The 22844-nt window shown below is 43.6% G+C and overlaps 1 protein-coding gene across 1 annotated transcript in view; it reads right to left on the bottom strand.

Annotated features, from left to right (window-relative positions):
* Positions 1-14566, bottom strand: part of MOB2 (MOB kinase activator 2) — a 109445-nt gene extending 94879 nt beyond the window's left edge. The window contains exon 1 of the mRNA XM_063398191.1: positions 14332-14566. Coding sequence (XP_063254261.1) covers positions 14332-14348 — 17 coding nt within the window. The 5' untranslated portion in view covers positions 14349-14566. The remainder of the gene's footprint in view (positions 1-14331) is intronic.
* Positions 14567-22844: the final 8278 nt, after the last annotated feature.

Here is a 22844-nt window from a genome sequence, read left to right as displayed (position 1 = left end):
TGCATACACAATACCAACAAAACTCCATCAACAGGGAAAGCACTCATCTAATGAGAAAAAAAAACCCAATAATTATTCTTTTTATCACAGATCCTCACCCTAAGCATTCTGTCTGAAGAAATTTCAATTTGGCATTTACATAATTTTAAATGGCAATTACATTTAGGGAAAGCACCTTCAACCTATGATCTTTTTATTTCCTATTTCCAGATGCTAAAGTAATTCCTACTGAAGGATTATAATTAGCAAACTGCCTTAAACTTTAATATTGTAGTGGATTATTTTGTTTTAATTACAAAAAATTACCAGACTGAAAACAATTCTTCAGATTGTGACAGAAGTTTATATAAATTTAAAAAGCTTAAGCTCAAAATAACTGAGAGGAATAAGCAAGTTTCAAGTATTTAAACTGTTCAGGAAACACTGCGGATTCAAGACCACCAAGGCCATCTGGCTTCTGACTTGTCTTTGAGAAAGACAAGCAAGTAGAGATTAGAGAAACAATAGGAGATCAATAATATAACTCATATAACAACCAAGTGGTCTCATTTTCAAATTTGCATTCTATTCTTGATGATGTTAAAACAGATTCTACCTTAATTCTTACCTCCTTCTGTGGTAGAAAGAGAAAAGGTGGCTTATGTTCACCTCTAGAAAAGTAGAAATACAAGCAAGAGCGCCACCATGATTCAGTATTAATAACCTGGAATACTTAGAAGTCCATAGAATTTCAAATCTTCTCCCCTAATAACCATTTCCATCTTCTTCTGTCATTATCATTGCATTATCATTAAAAGTTACTAGAAAGATTAACATTTGTCAAATGACAGTCCCAGTCCCAAAGGTGACATTTCAACAATGAACAGCAAATACCAGAAAAAGAGTGACTTATGTCATCCTTCAGAACCACATACCCTAATTGAGGGCCCCTAAACAAATGCAAGAATGAAATATGCTAACATGACAACTGACTTCATGAATAATAAATCTGAAAAAATTGACCGTAGTCAAAAAGGTATGAACTTAAAACAATGAAAAAGAGGTATCCATTTCTTGATCTTTCTGTCAGACATCTTGGAGGTGAAAATGTACAACTAGTCTGTGACTTAAAAAGGAAAGGCATTCCATGAGTACTTTAAGTTTTCCAAACACAAACACCTGCTTCTTTTCCAAACTCAAACACCAGTACATTTAATACTTTTGTAAGAAGAAACAGAAATTGGAAATGAGTGTTAGAAGAGGTAATTTAGAAGGGAGTTACATTCTTGTCCCTCTGTAGTAATCAGATTTTTATGAAGCATTTCAACTTCCTGTACATGAAAAGGGGAGGTATTTGCAAACAAAAGATTAGGCTTTACTGTGCTCTTAAGCAAATATGTTCTGAATATCTACCTCTGCATCTCAGAACGGTCATAATGCAAAACAACAGTCTACCAAGACCAGTACTCCATTCTGATAATAGCCAACAACATAACAATGCAGAAGACTCCATAAATCTCTGGAAATGCAGCTAATTGCCCAACACCATATCCCAAGAGAAATTTCTTCCAGACTCACTGCTCAGCTTTGATGCACGGACTGAAAACTAGCATTATCCTTACTAGCACTCTTGCTAATGACGTTAATCTTTACAGAACTGTATTATTTACCTTAGTGAATCATAGAATTTAAATCCTCAGCTCAGCTATGGGCTGTATACAAAAATTCTTCCTACTTTATTATTCCAACCTTCTAGTGTTATGTAACACAGTAAAATTGTTCTTTATTGTCAAAGTATGCTGGCAAGTCAATTGTCTTTAAACCCACTTTTGCCTTATTCTCCCCCTCATTTTTGAACTTGCTGTTGCTTTTCCACATGATGAAGCAGGAAAAGTATTTACTGAAACCCAGCTAACCTGAAGCTCTTCTGGGTTTGATTCTATAACAAGAGCATATTGGAAAATTCATTCTTTCTTTGAAGGTCTGAATGCCTGCTGTGAAACTCACATTGTCATTTTACTACTAAACTCCAAAAAACTGGCGCAAAAAAAAGGCAAATCCAAAATGAGATTAAAAAGTAACAGTTTCATGTTAGTAGCTGGCTGTCACCGTAGAATAATATTTGTTTTAGGAAACATGAGTTAATGAGTAGCCCATGGCTGTACGATAACCATTGTCTCCCTTGGAGATTAGACTCCTTTTTAGACAGGTTTATCACACAGTATTTTTACTTCATGTCCTGTGTACTCCACCCACACCACTAGTCTCCGGGGACCTGAGGGAAACAAGTCATGGGGAGAGTTCCTGTAAGCAGGAACATTATTACTTTCAGTGGGAACATGGATCCAATTTGCATTAGTTATTCCCACAGCTGTTGAGTCCTGCCTTATTTATTTTTCACATGTAACAAGTCCATATACTTTGGCATATACTAGCAAAAGGATAAAGGGACAGGTGGTTTTACCTAGACTCTGAGAAACTTTGTATTTGCAACACCCTTCAGTAATGATGCACTCTTTTTCATCCAAAAACATACCAAGGCTAGGATGTATTATCCCTCTCATTTTAATGAATACTGACCAACCTACTCCATTGTTTAGTCAGCAGTACCAAACAGTTTTAAGCAACTTTCTCTCTGTAGAGCTACTAGAACTTTGTGCCACTTTAAAAAAGCTTAAGATAAAGGTTAGCAAATTGCAGAATTAATAGGAATAAGGGAAAAAATAAAACCATCTTCCTATTTCACTTTGCTAGGAACAAAAAGCTCTGTGTGGATTTGGTTTGCACTTGCAGTCTGGCTCCCCCATCACAATGGCCTTTGACCTTCTTCACTGCTCCACAGCTTGACTGTGTCCAGCTTGGCTTCTACAGTAATTGATAGACACAGTAACAGCAGAAAACATGGAGCAGTTACTGAACTCTAGTTTCAATGGTAACACCAGAGGATGAAGTCTTGCACAAAGTTGCACATTCCAGCCTAATCACGAGTCATTTCCATCACTCCATCAAAGAGCCCTCCAGAAAGCAGTGGTTCTTTCCCACTCAGGTTCTGCGTAGCCCACAAAGGGTGCACTGCCCTGGTAGTTGGTGCCCTCAAGTTCAAACCTCACATCATCACCAGTGTTTCTCTGCCTTAGCCCTTGAGACTGGTCAGCACTGTCTTCTGGCCTAACTTGTGACACCGTCAAAGTACGTACACTAATTTGTGGCAGAACTGGGAGTAGACCCTTTGTCTGTAAAGTCACAGACCCAAACAAACCTCATACACACCTTGGTATGAAACTGTGCTAGATCCACAAGCAGAAGAAAATATGACATACAAGCCACGAGACGAGAACTATTGGCCAGGGATTGAAGGGCAGGCCATAATTTTTGCAGCCACGGGCAAGTGAGAAGTCCCCACAGACAGAAACACAGTACCTGGTAACATGCTGCAGGCCTCCACTTGCTAAATGGGAACATGTGACAAACCAGGCCACAGACATTTATCTGGATTAAGAATAAATAAATCTTTTTGGTCAGGCATGTACTGGAATTCCCCGGATCCAAGTTCTTCAGGCATTTGTTTTGACAGCTATGGTTCAATTACCAACAGTGATTGTACATAAGATACTATTGTGTGCAGTATTTTAGAAAAAAATCAAGCTCTTAGTAATAATGGAAAATAATTATCATTCCTTTATTAAACTCAGACAGGAAATTATGATGTCTGCTAAGAAAGTTTTATTACATATATAAACATCATCCTTATTCCTGTATTTGCTTCCTCTTTGCTTAAAATCTGTCTGCTTACTCAGGCAGCAAAGCTGTTTTTAGCACTGGGGACAATCAGCCTGGTGATACCTCTCATGCACTCTCAGGTTTGTTTTCAAATTTTTAATTTTTTTTTCTACTGCTTGTCATTGGAAGAGTGCTTTGGCACTCAAGAAGTCAAAGGAGTGAATTTGAATTGCATCTTGTAAAATCCATCAAGACCTTCATGGAAGTTGTCCTTCAGAAATTAAGCAACCTTCATGTGAGCTTAAATCATTATGAATACTGAAATATTTAACACCCTTTTATTTTACATTTTTAACTTGGCTCAGAAATACTGTGGATAGATGACACACCTAAACAAGTAGAACCAATCTGTTTAAATTTGTCTGTCTTTATAATAAAGTTACTTCCTTCTCAAGAAATTCTTGCCAACTTTTTTATTTTATAACAACACCCCCTATGTTTCAGAATAAAATGTTTAAACATGGGAATTCATAAATCTACTAGGTAAGACTGCTCTTCTTTAATTATAGACTGGATTACAACTAAGAAAAACAAACTAACCAACCAAACAAAAAAACCCAGCAAGTGATTTTGTCCTGCAAGATAGTGGATTATACTGCATGTGTTTCATAAACTGCAGAAAATACTTCTTCATTAACAAGATGCCTCCTTGCCAGTATTCCCAAGGAGTCAAAAAGTGAGAGCTGGTAAGTCTTCACTTTACCTAAAACCAAGAGGAATTTGATTTAAAGAGAAACATTGATTCTATTAACAATAACGAGAAAATACAAGTCAGTGAACACATAAATAATGCCCTGCCCACTTAAAAAGTTATACCACATACAGCAACAACTGCCTACATTTTAGTGGATGGCTTTAGTCGACGTGCACATCCTGTCTGAAACAAGTCTGGGAAAATACTTATAAACACACACCAAAAAACAAAAACAAAACAAAAAACCCAACCAATCAAAAAAAAAAAAAAAAAAACCCACAAAAAAAACCCAAAGAAAAAAACAAAGAAACTCCCCTCCCCCCCAAAACCGGCCACACCAACCAGCTTATTACAGTACTCTGTGAAAACAGAAAGGTCCCCTTTAAGAGGTAAACCAATCACATTATCTACAAACTTGCAGTTAAATACCCACATGCTTGTGCATTACAAGCATGAACCCACAATCTCCCCTTTCTTAGATGAGTTTTCACAGCACTTTACTCCACTTACTCAAGCCTCAACAAGCTCAAGTGACTCAGGCCAGTACCTTCATATTCATCAGGGTGGGGCAAGGGAGAAAACCACAGTACAGACACTCTGGGGTTGTAAGAATGCAAATCACCCAATTCAGCATTTTGAACAGCATCTGTAAGTCAAAGCTAAAACCTGTGCTACACCAGACCACACGGTAAAAAGCCCATCATGTGCCTAAAAAGAAACATTCATAAATACATCAGAAAACTCTGAAATTTCAGGTTAGTCTTCAAATATTGCTTATCACCAATGGCACCACAATAATCAAGTGAAGAAGGGACACAGTAAGAACAACTGCTGTTAGATACTCATTCAGGAATACTGTGCAAAAGAAATAATACTCTTTAATCCCAGCAAGTCAAGCAGCAGAGGGGTGTCCAACAGACCCTCTGCCTTGCAAGATTAATGCTAGAAATGAACAAAAATTACAGTCATTAGGTTGAAGTACTCCTTCCACTATTTCTTTTGTTCACCTCTTAGCAGTCAGATTTCTCCCAAACCTCAAAACTCAGCTAATTAAATTAAAAATAAATAAATAAATAAATAATTTAAAAAAAAAAAAAAAAAAAAAAAAAAAAAAAAAAAAAAAGGCAGCACTATCTGGCTACAACAAAAAGGAGACACTGATAAGACTATAAGAACATCAGAACTGCAGGTTAGCCCAGGCACCCCAGTCAGAAATTACAGGGGAACCAAGAAAGGTTGGTTCACAAAACAAAGTAATACAACATTGGAAAAAGGGCCACCTGAGGATTTGTATACCTTAGACCAGAACCTGCAAATACTTCCATTTCTGACCTCTTCCCTTCCTAGAAGACATCCAGATAACCTTAAATAGCAAGACCAGTGCCTGAATATGGTTTTTTGAATGTAGGCTGGTCAGCTCCTCAAAAAGGAACCAGCCCCTGGCTAAACCAGCAGGTGAGATTTCTCCAGCTGACATGGAACTGTACTATTAAGATGGTTTTGTTCAAAACAGTCTATTAACATAAACAAGAGATACAAGCATGCCCAGAAGCTTTTATTTCTTTCCCAAGTACATTTGTTGGTCTAATAAAAGTTATTAGCCCTTACTACAAACTTGGTTCCTTTTATATCTGATGGAAAACAGCCACACACTAACTACTAATAGTAGACATGACAATCATGAAGGTTTTACAGACTGGAGTTCCAGCACCACCTGGATATCCTCAGACAGAAGACTGACTGAAGAAAAAGAAAAAAAGCTATTTATCATTTACCTGACACAAACCTGAAACCACAGAGTTAATCCTGTAACCTGAGCCCATCCACAAAGTAGACACCGCCTCATAAAAACCATCTCCATCCAGTTTTGCATAACTTGTTAAGAAGGAACAAAGCCTCTCCTGAGCAACTCCATGCTGGTTTATGAAGAACCATGTAAAAGAAAAGTTCTCTAAATGAGGAAATTCCAGACTGAATTTTATGAACTGAAGCAGTGAGAAAAACAAAGAAGAGTCAAGATCACCTCTATCAACCTGTTTCACACAACTTCTGTTCATTATGTGTAAATACTAGTAGAGTTTTCAGTAGAAGTCCCAAGAATTTAGATATTTCAGTGTAGAAGAGGCACAACAGTGATCCAGTCACTGAATGCTGATGCTAAAAATATGCAGGGACCATCTTTATAAGCTAAGCAGTGCAGAAAGGAAGGAGAAAAGAAATTAAAAAGCATGCAGATATATTCTGAAGAGCTCAAGTTACCAGACCTGGATCATTTAAAGATACAGTTTTCTGCAGGCTTACATTCTAGCTTAATGCCTTTACTCTTTCAGTGTTCAGAGTAAGAAGGAATTTGATCTATGACAGTCATTCCTGTCTTGATTACAGTTTAATTTGTGCCATTCTCCAGAAAATTGTATCTAAATTCTGGTTTGAGGGTCATTTTTTGTGTGCATATACGTGGGTGTTCAGTGCCCTTTTTCCACAACCAGGGACAGAGGTTTGCGGATTGTGTGAAAGACACACACCCTGACCAGTTTCTCTTGGCTGACAGAAAAAAGGAAACTAACTTTTGAGAAAACTGCCATATTTTCCCCTCCATATGCTAAAATTATCACACTGCTCTTTAGTTACATTCATCATTCTAGCTGCAAAATTAAGTTATTTAAAATTACTGCACACAGTCTCAGAACAGGGAAGCTCCTAGACTGCAGCTGTTTGAAGTGCCAGAACAAGGCCATGAAGCAACAGTTCTTCCTCAAGTAGTCTCACTTGATGTAACACTTTCCAGTACTACTCTATACAACAGGATTGCAAAAATAAATTTAAATAATCAGATTTATTCATTTCACGTACAGTTAAGGACACAGGGTTTATTTTGTTTTGGTTTTTTGTGTGGGGTTTTTTGTTTGTTTGTTTTGTTGTGGTTTTTTTTTTGTAATTGCAAAGTAAGACAAGTGGGAAAATTGATAAGGACTTTGAAAAAAAGAACCTAGCAAGCAAGCTTCACAACCTTATCACCAACCATAAAAGGCTAAACATGGGTAAAAAACAATGGACAAGCTCACTTCAGTAGTATTCCACTACCAGAAACACACATTAATGTTGTTTGATAGGTCAGTAGTGATGGCAGACTATGCAGATCTGGCACAATAGTGGGTTCAAACTTTTGTACACAGCTATCAAAAAACTGCAGTCTCTTAATTATTTTACTCTTTCAAGTATGCTTTCCCTGGGCCCACATCCAGCAGGTGTGACAGATGGAAACTGCCAGTGAAATATAGCAAAGTCATGTAGGCCATCATGTGTGACCCAAGCTTCCTGAGCACTCCTGAATCAGGCTGCTGGATTCAGCCAGAATACCACCTACCTTCACATTCACACCACAACACAGCCAGCACTTCTCTCAGGTAGACGAAACATGACTTACAGCCCATTGCAAAGTCTGAGTTATTCATAAATATCCAGTTCACGATGAGTACTTTTATAGTTTAGCCATAAACTGAATGTACCACTGTGGGACACCAACTGTGACAGTGCTCTGGTGCTGTTGCCTGTCCCAGGATACCTGCCTAGTCATGGCATCTCTTATTTTCAGACATCCTGCAGCTCTTCCCAACATTCAAACAGAAGCATACATCACCAGAGGATAGATCACTAATTATTTTCAGAGTAATTACCATTAATAATATCATTACTACATGATTCCATTCAGCTGATTTAAGTCCTTACTGCCACCAAAGTAAGTGTTCCCTAAGCTTTCTGTTCTCACAAACACCATCGTGCTATCAACATTATTCATGCAGCCACACAAACAAGCTGCAGGGACTCATTTAGCTGAAAACTAACCTGAGGAGAGGAAACAAGGCAGAAAAAAAAGGGAAGAAGATTTGTTTTCATTCAGATGAGCATCTTAACCTACCAGTCTTCCTGAATCCTGATGCTACTGCAAAGGAGAAGAGGGTAACATGCAGAGACATGCAAGGAAGGAGTATTGCTACACTTTAAGAATATTCCACTCTTTTTCTAAGTAATCGTTCCTTTTACTTTAGGGACCTTGAAAATTATCCACTCTTCTTGTCCCTCAGCATATTAGAAAAAGAGCACTCTAATAAGATAAAACCAGTATTCATGTGCACTGTACTCACCAAAGTAACTTACTGCTAAATCCTGTGGTTTGCTAAAGTAACAAAGGTTTTAAATGCAGGATTTATTTGGCATTTTCTCCAAGAAATCAATAATTAACTACACCAGGCCATTTAAGGCAGCAAGGCTGTGCAGTTATTTGCAACCTGTTCTGCACTACAAAAGAAGAACCTTGGCAGTGACCATCTCAGTAATATAACCAAGCACTTTCAGAACCAGGGAGACAGAGCAACAACACACCTGGAAAATTTAAATTGCTGTCTTACAGTCGTGACTCCTTTTCTACAACTCTAATAGCCCTTGAAACTCACATTTCAAAGTAACAGCATATTTCCACTACTATACTAATGAATATTACAAGTTAATATTTAATGGAGATCTAATTCTACCTGCAGACAGCGTTATTTGTTTCACAGTTCAATTCTGGTTTAGCAGAGGCACTGCTCATGTCTCCTAAGGTTTTGAAGTTATAGTGAAATCTCATCAGTAAGCAGTGAAAGGAGTTCCAGTGGCTCACAGACAGGCCTAGATTTATCTGGGGAGAGCAACCTGGGAGCCCACAGGTAATGTTACACCTATAAATAGAAGCAAATAAGGAGCATGTGAATATTTCCTGCCCAATGGGACTGTACATGTCTGGTTTACCCATTCTGAGTTATTTTCAGCTCCTTCAAAGTAGGGAAAATGGCATGTGAAGCCAAGAATCTGCAGGGAATGGAATGCAAGGGAAACACCTGTTGTGAGGTCAGTTAAAAACCGGAACAAAGATACAAACCATGCAAGCTGTGAAAGGTGAGAGGTTGCAGCAGTTTCTAGAGGGAAGACTGCCTTATAAAGGCAGGACACTTTCTTCACTGGAGATGACTAAAGGGAAGAAAGGGGAAAGCATTCCTTACAGCTACAGCAGCTGAAGAATGTCCAGTGTTATTCCTTTCTTCCTTTTAGTAGAAATATTTTCTATAATTAGGAAGTTTTGAACAGTACCCAGAATAAAAATCATTACCTACTTTTTATATAAAGGTCTGCTAGATAAAGGCAGGTTCAACTGTATGAAGCACCAGCCGAACTGAGAGCTAAGCCTGCTGGATGATTTCTCACTGCCCCCACTACAAGATGCACTCCTTACAATTAATGGACTTGATCCTTGTGGCTCCCTTCCAACTGGAGGTATCCTACGACAGTGCACCCCATTCAAAAGCAACAAAGGTTTAGTCTAACAGGTGACAAACAGCATATTGGGTCTTTATGACCCAGAACTAGAACACTGGGGTGCTTTATTCACATGTAGTCCTCAGCTGTTCTGGCTCAAGGTTAGGACTTGTCTGCATGACAATATTATTCCTATTTCACCACAGCTCATCTTGAACTGGACAGTGTCTTAAGGCCTTATGAGGACCTTTAAGACCCTTTCACAAATGCAGAAGGGAAGATAACATAACAATATGTGTTACTTGTCTTCTAGCCTTTAAAATTACCACAGGGGTATCGTGGCAAAATCCTAATCCAAAACAAGTGAAAAAACTGCCAGCTTAAATTTAAACCCCTGACAGTTATAGCTGAATAAAATAAATGCATGACATACAAGTCTCCTCTATCAAACAAATCTAGCAGTGTGCTGACCTTGAGAAGTTCTCTTACACTGTTTTTGAAAAATCACCAGTATAGCATATATTCAAAAAGACTGAATTTGCATAATTACTGTGTTATTTCACTACAACATACTTTCCAATGACCTATCCTGAGGAGATGAAGACTATGTAAGGCAGCACATATATGTGGTGGATTAACTGACATTACAAAGGAAGATCTTCAAGTGTTAAGTTATTCGGTTTACAGCTGTAGCTACTTGCTGTCTTGCAGACCACAGATCACCTGAATACACAGAAATAGTCTGTGCTGTCTTCAGGCACAAATGTCCTGGCCAGAAGTTTGCTGCTTCTGCTATCTGTATTTTCCTCATTTTTTCCAGGTCATTGCTTTTCTCTAACTGTCCTCAAAGCTGAAGATGTGAAATATGAGAAAAAGATAGCCTTCAATCATTTTTAGGCTCTTCTGTACAAGTCACTAGGTTGACATATGGAAGAACAAATAACTGAGCAGGGGATGGTATTACAGTATGGACAACAAGACCTAAAACTTAAATGGAGAAGAAATCCCTCTTGCAATCTGCCTCTCTCTTTATTACACTTATACTGTAAGAAATGCTGGGAGAAGGAACTCTAAATCTTTGTCAAATCAGTGTAAGCATCTCTCTCAGCTTCAATCAGTATAGTCTATTAAGCTACTAAACTACAAAGTTTATAGTACAGATGAAGCTCAAATTATGATTGTGTTTAACAGGTAATTGTTTGTAAAGTACTTTGCTTCTCTCTTCCCTTATTACATAACAGTTTACCAAAACCACTACAATACTCAATACTCCTCTCCTATGAAAAAATGCATTACAGCATCAGACAGCATTGCTGACGATGAAACCATGTCAGGTTTATTAGCACCATTAGTATGTTTTACTCCTATCCAATTATGATATTTTAAAACAAGTTAAAAAAGCAAGTTTCATAAGTGAAGGAACAGTGCCTGCCTTTGTTGCTCATTTGAACTTCAAGAGCAGATCAATGCTATTTGTAACACAAAAGTTTGGAATCTTCCAAAGTGGGCAATATGGATCTCTGGCAAATGTTGTTGAGCAAAGCAATTAAGCAGCACTGATCTCTAGTCAAAATTGCACTTAGAATAGATCCTGTGTAAAACAAATAAGCTCAAAATGTGGGATTTTTTTTTTTTTTTAATGAAGAGAATGCTCAGAAGAAACCAGAGTTTCACCAACATCAGTATTAATGCTGCATTCACTGGAAGGGTCAAATATACCAATCAACCACAGAAAAGACTTTACTTTGGTACTAAACTAAGCATCATACTATTCCAGCAGCTCATTCTTTTCAGCTTTTTTCCTTAGGACTTGACTGGATTTTGAAGCACTTGACTGAACAGAAGGCAGCACCCAGAGAAGTTTTGTTGTGTGACCACTTAAGCCTGTAGCTGTTTGTTAATCCGTAATAAATTCACTATTGTTTGTAAGCCTCAGCTTCCGTTTATTTGGTTTTGTTTTTTGGGGTTTTTTTTGTATATTAAGTACTCTGAGGCGATCAGAGATACTTGGGCTGCTGCTCTTTGTAGTATGATTAGGGCTTACACTTCCCCCCTCTTTCCAAGGGACCACAAGAGAAGGGGAGGACCAGGAAGGAATAAAGCAGATCTCACTCTAAACGTCTATCAGATAAATGCGACACCAGCTCGAAGGGTCGAGATCTAGAACAGGAGCAACTGTTACTGCTGCCTAATTTAACACACTTGCACTGGAAGGACCATTTCTCAGCAATACAAAATCAAAACACAGAGGGTGTTTCTCACACCAAAAGGTTAAGAAGGCACAGCAAATAAGGAGACATACAAGACCTTCTGCAGAGGTAGGGAAAGCACATGGAAAGCTGAAACTGCAAACCACCACCTTCCCAAAGCAGTAAGGAATAAGAAAGATCACAATGGTTTTATTAGTGAGAACACCTAGGAAAAAGAGACACCACCAAGAAGCAGACCAATACGTTTTGCTTGCCAGAGGCATCGACACCAACTAATGTGTTACTGGGAGAGACTGGTTTTCGTGTTATTCTGCAGGTTTTTCTTCAGCCCTGTCCTCCTTACACCAGAGACCCAAACACCTGAAGCTCCCTCTCACTGAAAGAAAGGCTGAGCAAGTGGCAATACCCTAACTTCTGCCTGGGCAGACAAATGTCCTCAGTTTCTTTGTCAGCAGCAGGACGGATGTTTCCATTTACAAACACAGTTGCTAACAGCAGGCATAACTTGGCCAGAAGTAAGAATGGGTCCCCCAGGACTTCTAGCCTTTCCCACTTCAAAATATCAATGCTCCCCCTTCCTGCCATAATCACATACAACCATCCCCCCCAAATGTGCACAAACAGAACTAACAGCATTTTAAGGGAGAAAACATTGAGAGCATCAGTGAGACAATACTGGGTTTGGTCAGGAGAGAAACATATCAGGAAATAGCTGAGAACAAGCAAGTAGCACACAAATGACTCAGGATCCATTCCCATTACAATGGGAAAACAGGCAAGTCTTTCCCATACATGGATGATCCACCCACCCTGGGTAAAAAAGTACAGAACAAATGCCAATTTTTTTGTAGTGACTTCAAGAACCCCAAAATATTTTTCATAAGAAAACCATCATTCTAATGATGGTTTTCTCTATACTGAGAGTTTGGCTAAAATAAACCTTGATTATTTTCTGCTTTACAATGTAATTTGCAGAGTAAGTACAGCTGTTGTAGCGGAGCATGTAGTATTTTGAGTCATACAAGTAATTTGCGTAAGTCCTGCGCTTGACCTTTTTTTGTAATTACAGTAACACACTTTGACACTCCAGCTCTCACTTTTACAAAGTCAGTGTAACAGACCACCTGCGCTTTGGGGTTGTTATAACACACATCCAAACAAGCTGGTCATTTCTGTTTTCACTGACATCATGTAACAACAGAGTGCAGCCCTGCGACTTACAAGACACAAGTCTTGCAGTACATGGCAGCCAGACCCCCTCACATGCCACAAATATTGCTCTTCCACTGCTCAGCCTGCTGCAGGAAAGGCCAGCCACGAGCGTCTACCCCACTGACATTCAGCATTCCCTCCATCAGAGTGAGTGAGAGGTCAGACTCACAGTAAAACTTGTATTGACAGCTGGTTCGAGAGTTGGATGCGACCCGTGTGAAGACAAGTAACAAGTGCACTCTCACCACCAAGGAGATCAGCTGCAGACAAAAGGCAACACGCACGCCAAGCACCCTTCTAAACCCACCACATCCATCAGCTGCGACAAAATAGTTTACCTTCTGCTCTAGGCACATTAAAGTTAGAAAGGAAGGCAACCTAGATGGCAAAGACCATATTCGGGAACTGGACCGAACTGCTGTGAAGAACAAACTAAGGGCAGCAGGTTATCACTGCAGCGTAAGTTTTGCTGGAGCATAAACCAAGTGCTCATGCGATTTTGAAGCATAATTATTCACAGTTCACCTGAGTGCAGGTCGCCAGCACAATTCATGCAAGAAGTAACCGAGAATATCTCGTTTGGGATACTGGTAGCGTATCAGGTCACTCCCATCAACCGCATCTCCCTCTCCTGCGCTGAGGTTTCCAGACCTGCAGCAAACAGCTCTCTACCTTCTGTCTCTGTGTAATTAGCACTATTAATCCCAGGCTATCCAAGCCCCCTGGCGTGGCTCTGATTTGGCGTTAATCTCTGCCGAGGTCTCTTCTTCCTCCCTACAGAAAGCCATTTAAACCTTGGCACGCCTTTCGGTTTAGAGCGATGTTCCATCGCAGGGGGATTAGCCCCACACTGTATGAGCGGGAAGCACAGAGAGCTGCCACACCTGACCTGCCTATACCGCAAAAAGGGAAGGAAAAGTTACTTTTTCAGAGAGCCCCTGCTCGGGACAAGACAAGGGCTCCTGTGCAGCCGTGGTGCCCGCGGGCGCAGGCGGCTGCACGCAGGGACGCCCGGGGCTGAACTGCAGCCGCCCTGCCGCTCCCGCCGGCAGGAACTGATTAGTCATTAGCGCCGCACGCGGGGCTCGGGCTGCCCGGCAGCGGGGCCGCCTCGGCCGGCCCGGGGGAGCTCCGGAGGGAGCGACACGGAGGGGCCCCACTCACCCCATGAGCCAGTCCATGGCTGGGTCCCGCCGCGCCGGGAAGCTCCCGCGGCCGCCGACTCGCCGCTCACCGCCCGCTCATGGGGGCCGGGGCCGCTGCGCGCTCGGGGCTCCTCCCTCGGCCGCTGTGTCCGTCGGTCCCTGCCCCGGTCTGTCGGTCGGTCCCTCCCCGGCCGCGGGCGGGGCGGCCGCCGGGTGCCCCCCCCGGGCTGACACTCGCGCACTGGCGCGGCCGGAAGTAAACACACCGCGCTGGCCAACCCGGAAGCGGCCCCGCGCCGCCCCGCCGCCCGCCGCGCGGGGCACGCCGGGAGCTGTAGTCCGGGCTCCCCGGGCCGGGGACCCCCGGCATCACCCGGCCGGCTCTGCGGGAGCTTCGCTTGCAGAGCTTTGGCTCTCGCTGGGGCACGCCGTGTCGGGGCCTCTGAGGCGGCTCTGCTGCCAAGGTTAATTGATGTGCTAATTAGAGACGGCGATGGGAACCTGGAATTCCCACTGGGTCGCCAGGGACTGACCCAAGACTATCCTGCAAAAATGACCGAACAGCTGCTGAAGGGATGATACCTATCCCCAGAGAGCCCAACTCCGCACTCTTCGAGATTTATACAATCCTAACTTTTAAATGTAAATCCTTTCCATGCGTTCATTGATGCACAGCATTTCCAGAGGCTCTGTGAAAGTGATGTCCTCTTGGCCCACCTCCCCGATCAGCACCTGCTCAGGTGGATGTGTTCACAAGCAGAGCTGCCGGAGGTGATCCCGTGCTTTGGACACGAGTATTGATTAAAACCTGTGTTATGGGAGAGTGATGGTTATGGCATTGGACTCCCTGCACTCGCCAGTTTTCCAAGGGAAGGAGCCTTTTTCAGAGGCTGTTGGAGCCACCACCCTCTTTCCCTACCCTGCTCCCTCCCCGTGCTGTGCCGGGGGCTGTCTCAGCCCTGTGGTGCTCTGAGGGTGAGGGTCCCCAGGTCCCCTCATCCCACAGACACCCACCTGTGCCCCCTTGTTCGGGGTGCGAGAGTCAGTCCCAGCCACCACACAGACTCCAAAGACAATTCCAACAAAGCAGCGTTACCTCGGGGCTAATACTGCATTGCAAGGGGATGCCGGGGGGGGGGGGACTTAATAAGGATGTTTCTCGGTCATGGTTGTTTTGTATCTCTCTGTCTTAAGGAAAGTTATTTGGTATTAAAAAGCATACTGTGCTATAGTTTTGGGAATGGACCTTCCCTTTGAAATCTGCTGGGGATCCCTTTGCACATAACTGCTTTATTTTACCATTCTCCTTCAGCCTGAGAATTATCTGGGTATATGGCAGTGTAGCATAAGACATGGAAAGCCAGAACTTGAAAATGTCTGTGTTTCAATGAATTATTTCTTTAATACATTTTATCTTTTAATTGATTTTAGTTTTACTTATCCTTGCATTTAGGAAATGTAGCAGAGGACACGAAAAAGGTCTTACAGCATAACCCCTCATACTTTCCTGACTAGTTGGGGCAAGGATTTTTTTTTTTTTACAGTGTTTAAAATACCAGATCGAGCCATCTGCAGAAAATAATTATCCTTTTTGCAGACACTCGATCCAGTCATTATCTGCAAACATTTGAGAACAGATGTCCCTCATTTGAATTATGTTTTCTTGTTGCCCTTTGTTATGGGTATTTTTAGCAGGATGAGCTCCATCCAAATTTACTGTGGGATGCATTGTACCAGGAGTAGGGTGTTTAGTCATATGACACATGTTTTAAAGCAGAGATGACTTCTGATACAATGAGTTTGTCATGTCAGATTAGCTGTTTTCCTCCTGATTGTACCAAGGAAAATATACAGCAACTGGCACTAGGAGCATTACTGCTGAAAAAAAATATCAGACAAGGAACATCTATTTCATTTATCTTTTGTATCATACCTTCCAAGGGCACAAGGCCTTTATCTATAACTCACCCAAGGTGATTATTTTATAGTGGGTTTGGGGTTTTTTTTCGCTTGACATTACACTTCCACTGATATAACTGTTTGGTTTTGTTCTTCTTTCTTCTTCCTTCAGCTACTGGAAACAGCAGAAGTCCCTCTGGCAGACCGAGCATTTCACGTTCATCTCGGTTCAGTCAGGGCCCTCCATGAGCAGCTCTGAAGAGCAAAGGATGTGCCAATCCCAGAGCAGTATCCAGTGGTTGTCCTGCAAGTCCTTTTCCAAGCCTGTTATAAAATGCATGGCAGTGATTATTTATTTGGCAACAGCAAGCCTGGAAAGCTGTGGGGCTCCTTTGTGCTAAGCCCTATGCCCATGGACAAAGAAAGGGCACTCCCTGTTCAGGGCTTGCAGGCCCTGTAGGATGTGAATACGAGGTGCTTAACAAGCGCTGGTCCGTGGCATACAGATGTGGCAGGGAGTGCAGAGGATCCGCGAGGTTTAAAATGCTTGACGTTGCAGGGTTTTGCATCGACTCTTCCCTGGATTACTGTTCCACAGCTTACTCATGTCTAACAGGATTTAAAATGTGAGATTATTGACAGGCAGTCTGGGCAGAACGTGTGCCCCGTGGGCTTGTGGGATCTGGACTGCAGGGCTTTTGGCCTGTGGCAGACAGCAAGAAATACTGCATTCAATAGCTCTTCTCCTTGTTCTACCACTCTGTTCCCTGGCCTGGCTGGCATAACAGGAATCCAAAAAAAGTGCATTTGCTGCTTCTCCTGGCCTCCAGGCATAGCGTGACTTTGTTTCCAGATGTTCCTCAGCAGCACCAGAGCTTTTCAGAAACTGATGGGACGTGGAGGGGATCCCACGCAGACCAGAGCACAGGAGTTGGGGAAGAAAAATATCTCACATGAGGATTTGGCAGTCGTGTAAACCTCTGCAGGGCTCAGTACAAAAGCCAAGGTACAGGATAGCATGGATCTGAGGGCTGTCCCTGTCTGTCAGAAGGCTCTGCTATGTCCCATAACCCCTGAAGAAAGACACTGCAGTCCCCAAAGTGACTCAGCACTGCCTGAGAACTGCCTTGAAATAGCAAGTGTGAACGTTTACTTCCTTCTTATTGTCCCACAGTTCTCAAGACTAGATCTGTGCAAAACAGGACGTTTGATAGCCGTCCAGACAACAGCTGTCATATCTACCTGAATTTCCTGCTGCCTTTTAGTCGGCTTGTTCTGCCTGTCTGATGATAAAGTGGTTCTGCAGAGGGTGAGTGGCTATGAGGAAGTAATCAAGGCACCGGTCTCTTTGCAACTGTCCCTTTACTGCCTCTGATTCGATTGCCATTACCTCCTGCGGTTGGAAAAGTGCAAACACCGCCTTGCACAGCCAGCACTAAGGAGTGGGAGTGAACTTTGCTCCTTTATTGGCTTATTGCATCAGAAACACCTGTCCCTCCTTCACCACCCCGGACTGATGTGGGGCCAAGCAGCCTCAGGTCTGGTACCTCAACATCAGCCTTGCATGTTCCCTCTTCTCTCCTTGCTATAGGAATGGAGCGTTGTTTAGGGCCGTATGAGTTTTCCTTCCTTCTGAAGCAGTGTCATTCCCCTGGAGCTCATCTTCCCCTGGGAGCTGAGAGGCCTCAGCAGGCAGAGATGTGAACCCATTTGCCGAGCTGAGGGTGGCAGAGAAGCAGAGCAGGTGATGGCTGCTCTGACACAGAAGAGGTGTGACATCTTTCAGCAAGTTGCAAATCTGCAGCTCTGATCTGGGTCTTTGGCAACAGGAGGAGATGCATCCTATGCAGTGTATCTCCAGAGGATGTGGCAGGCTGATGGGCTTGGGTTCAAAATGATTCTGTTTGTGAAGCTCTGAATGTGGCGCTGCCTCTTTAAGTCAAAAACATCCACACACTCCTTCCCTGAGACAAAACATCTTTGTCCCTGTGCATGAAACATATTACGGTTCAAATTCCTGCAGAGCCATTAGAAAAAGAAAAGTGCATGAGTCTGACAGCGTGGGCCTGCCTGTGACTCTGAATATGATTATTAATCACGCTAAATATTAAAAAAGCATCTCTTCTTGGTTGGAACATTTGATTTTTTTTATAAATAAACACAGTGAGTGGTTATAAATATTGATTGCTGCCAGTAATAGTAAGACCTTTTACATATAGTCTTGCAACAAGACAATCAATCCTGCTGAGGATCAGATTGGAAACAATAAATGGCATTTTGGGTCCTGAACTGTCTGGGAAATATGGCTTTTATTCTGATGTCTGAGAGTGGGGTGAAGCTTTAGGGCAGAGGGCTGCAGAATCTGTCCTTGGGGGTCTGCATTTCTAGGGATGTTTACTAGGGTTCAGTTTCTCTCTCCAAGTCACAGAAGAGCAGAATTATTAGGTATTTCCTCTTTCAGACAACTTATGAGTGGTTCTCAAAACATGAGACTGGTGGTGACTGGCTTTTACTCTTTCCCCCACTAATTAGGTATTACTGTGCAGCGTCTGCCTTTTGCCTCAGCTTCCATATCTGGAAAATGAAAAAAAAAATCCCACTTCCCTCTACATCAAGTCTTGTGAGAGATGATGTGTACATGCTCAGAAACCTCCAGTGTTTAGGAGTGCTAAAAATTAGGTGGATTTCTCTGGTCCTCCAAGTGTGGAATACAAGAACTACGCTAAAATGAGTTGAAATTTTAAAGAAGAGAGAGTTTTAGTTTCAGCTGGGAAGCTTGGGAAATGCCACTCATGGGGTCAGGATGCCTGGGTTGATGTACGTGTCAGAGAGCACTGTAAGGGGATGAGTGTGGGTTTCCTTTTGTCTCAGTGTTGGCAATTGCGCGTCATTGTGGACAGGCTGTAACCAAACTGACGCTCTCATTACGCCTGGCCAATACCAGCCAATTTGAAGGGCCCCTTGGAAAGGGGAAGCAGAAGAGACACGCCAGCTCTGTGGTGCTGTTTCTCCTTACTGATAAGCTCTTCCCTGAGCGTCTCTTAATCTACTGCCTGTGTCAGGGTGGAGAAAAGAGCACAGGGTGAGAAGTGGGACATATATTTTTGAGTTTGGAGAGGGATGTTCACTGTGGGGTTGGGATGTAGGCTACCCATAAGCAAAAGATGTTGCACGTAACTGGAAGCCAGGGCTTGTCCATCCCCACTGGTTTTGCAGGAAGATGGAGACAGTGCCGGAAATTGTTTGCATTATTTTCCTAATGCTGCATCTCTCTAACAGATGGCAAAACTCCCTCTAGGCCTCCTCCTTGAAAAAAGCCAGCAGGCTGCAAAAAGCCTGCAAGGCTGTTTTTTTAGAGTCCTGGGTGCTTTTAACCACTCCTTGACATTATTTACAAAGGCGAGAAACATCTTTCTGGCATGTCTTGTCCTCTGGCACAACTGCATGAACAGCAGTTCACCAAATAACCTTTGAAGCACCTCGGAGCCTGTGTCACATCTCCTGCGGACCAAGGAGATGGGCAGCTCACCTGCACACACAGGGCTCCTCTCATGCGCACAGTGTGCTCCCCACAACCAAACACCCAAACGGGAGCAGCTGGATGTGCAAGCCACGGGAGGATGGCCAGACCCGTGCCAGGATCGCACGCAGGGGTTTGCTCTGCGGGTCCTGAGAGCCTGGCTCGGGGCGAGCTGAGAGCCCTCAGGCTGCTGGGATGAGGTGGGCGAGGCCGGGCAGCGCCCGGGTGCAGCCAGCGGCGCTCTGCCCCGCCGCCGGGGCTCGCAGTCCCGCAGGCACCGTCCAGCCCGGCGCGGGCTCGGTGCCTGCAGTACAAATGAGGCCTCCAAACGATGGCTGCATTAAAGTGTTCCCAGCCCCCACCGATTACAAAGGGTGCCTGGCAGAACAGGAGCCTGTTTGTCTGCTGCGCTCTGCACAAACAGTCGCCTCTGTAAATACATCTCACATGAGCAATTAGCCCCGACAATAAAGAGGTCCCATCTCTGCCGAGCCGTTCGGGAAGCTGCTCTTCAGCGGGCACCGAAGAGGGCTCAGACAGCCAGCAATCCCCACCTGCTGCCTTCCCTGGGAGACCACGGCTCCGGGTCTCTGCAGAGCATCCCCCCGTTCTGCTCCAGCCCTCTCGGCTGGGTCTCGGTGCCTTGGCATGACCCCGGCGATGCGACCGCTCTCCAAGCAGCCCCTGGATGGTATCGGAGCACCCAGCAGCGTGCACACACTGCTCTTCAGCTCCTGTGACACCCTGGGGGCAGGGAGAAGTTATTTTAAGGGTGCAGGAAATATTATGCTGCGAAATTGAAGCTGGCTCCCACTGTGCTTGGAAAGCACCCAGCCCAGCTCAGCAGCCATTCTTATCACTGACTAAATGCACTTGTAATTATTTCTCCTTTTCCTCCTTCCTCACGTTACTAGCATTTTTCTCCTCTTTCATCTTGCACAATTAAATCTGAAAACCAACCCAGGAAAAGCGCTAATCAGTTGTTATTCATGCATATTTGCAATGCCAGGTAGAGGCCTCAGCTGGACAGCAAGGCTCTCCGTGCCAGGCTCTGGTCACTACAAAATCCACAAGGAGAATTATTAGTACCAAAGCCCTGGGAGTCCTGGCCCCACATACGGAGGGGAGATGTCAAATGTGATGAGCATATTGTAGGCAATGTGCCTTGATGACTCTTCTTTTTACAGCACACTCTGTGCCTAAAAAAAAAAAAAAAAGTGGAGGCAGGGAGAGGTAGAAATGAGACAGTCATCCCCAGGCATCGGGGAGCCTGCTGCCTGCTGTCTAATTTTTCAAGGAGGGCAAGTCCTGTGTTCCATATATTGCTGTCGTGGAGGGAAAAGGAGCTTTTGCTAATGCTGTTCTCTCTTTAATTTCTAGCCTTGCTGCCTGAAAGCAGTTCATCCTCTCTAAATCTTTCCAGACGTGAACATGCATCTTTTTCTTGGAGCAGAAATTGAAGTGCTCTTATACTGCCGTGCTTGTTCCTACAGTGGTGTCACTAGAGTCCAGCTCCAAGAAGACGGCCAGTCTTGCAAGACTTGTGAAACCCCTTCCCCAAAAACCCAAACAAATCAACAAACAAACAAACAAACAAACAACAACAACAAAAAACCCACCAGAAAAAAGAGTGACACAGATGCTTGTTAATTTATTTGAGACCACCTGAATATTTATGCATCAGTACTTGTAACTGAGGAATAAAGTGCTATTCCCTGCCTTTAAGGTGAAGCAAGAAGCCAGTGTGATCCCTGGTGGCAGCCTGCTGTCCTCGGGGCTCCACATCCTAAGAAGACTCAATGGCACCATCTGATGGCTGAGAGGAAATACTCATATTCATGAATACTCATTCATTCAAAGCTATTCCCAATCAGTAACAAGGTTTCTAGCTAGGTGCAGGTGGGTTAGTGGTCTTCCAAGGAGGCTTTGGGAGGGATCCGGGAGTGTTGAGGGGTGGGAGTGTTTGGCCTGCATGGGGTGAATGCTACCCTCTTCCTCACTTGGCTCCTTCAGTGCTGACACAGGGGAAGCAGCAGCACCTCCAGAGCAGGTATGTGAAAAATGGTGACAGTGAGCTTGCAGGGCACAATCACAAAAACATAGGATGCTGCTGAGGCTCCTCAAAGTCAGCACAGAGAAGAGTGCACTGTGCCAGAATGGGTGTGCTAGTAGAAACAAACAAAAAAAACCCCAACCCTGCCCCAGCAGTCCAGGCAAGGGAAAGCTGAGCTGGAGCTGCTGGGGAGGATTTGGTGTGCATAGATAGCCATGCAAGGCTCTGTTGATGCAGATGGTTCAGACCAATGGGGATTTGCTTGGTAAGTGCCCTCCATTGATTTTTCTATGTATGGGAAGTGTGGATTTCTCCAGCAAAGGCTGTAAAGGAAGGTCGGGTTTATTCCATGTCTACTTTGCAGCGTTAGCACTGGAAGGTGACCTGTCCTCTTTCTCCCCTGACTCTGGTGCTGCAAGGGCAGTAAGTGCAAGGAGTCAGCCAATTTTTGGTCCCTGCTCACTGTAATCTGCTACTACATGAAATCCAGGAGGATAGGGTGACAGATAAGAAAGCTTTTCCCAGGGCAACTTGCTCAGATTTGTTGGGATACAACACTGCCATGAATGAGTCATTGCTTAAAAGAGATACCACCATTTGCTTCCTTGGCACCATGTTTCGTGTACGTGGAACCAGCTGAAACAACTCCCTGGGGTTTATCTCCATGGGAGTATGGAAGTACATCCATTGGTCTTTTCATGGGATCAGGCCTGTGCCTCTCATGCAAACTGGGGCTGCATGAGCAGCTTTTAAAGGAAGAGATGAAAACCCCTGTGTTGGGCACACTGGGGACCTGGCTGAGAGTGGAGGTTTCCTCAGGGCATCCACAGCTCCAAGGCTCTGTTGTCCACAAACTCACCCAAAAACTAATGACTTCTCTCTGCTAGTCCTAATCCATCTGCAAGTAAAACATGGCCACTACCAAACCCCTCCCTGGTCTGTGACGGGAGCTGTGGCAAGATGTGTTTTCCTGCAAATGGTCACTCCTTCCCACACACAGCCCTCCTGGTCAGGGCACGGGGCAGTGGTTGTCTGCCTGTTGCCTCATCTGGCTGTTGTC

Source organism: Prinia subflava, chromosome 5 (genome assembly GCF_021018805.1).
Source record: "Prinia subflava isolate CZ2003 ecotype Zambia chromosome 5, Cam_Psub_1.2, whole genome shotgun sequence".
Lineage (NCBI taxonomy): Eukaryota > Metazoa > Chordata > Aves > Passeriformes > Cisticolidae > Prinia > Prinia subflava.
Note: the sequence above shows the minus strand (reverse complement) of the source record. Positions and strands in the feature narration are given on the sequence as shown.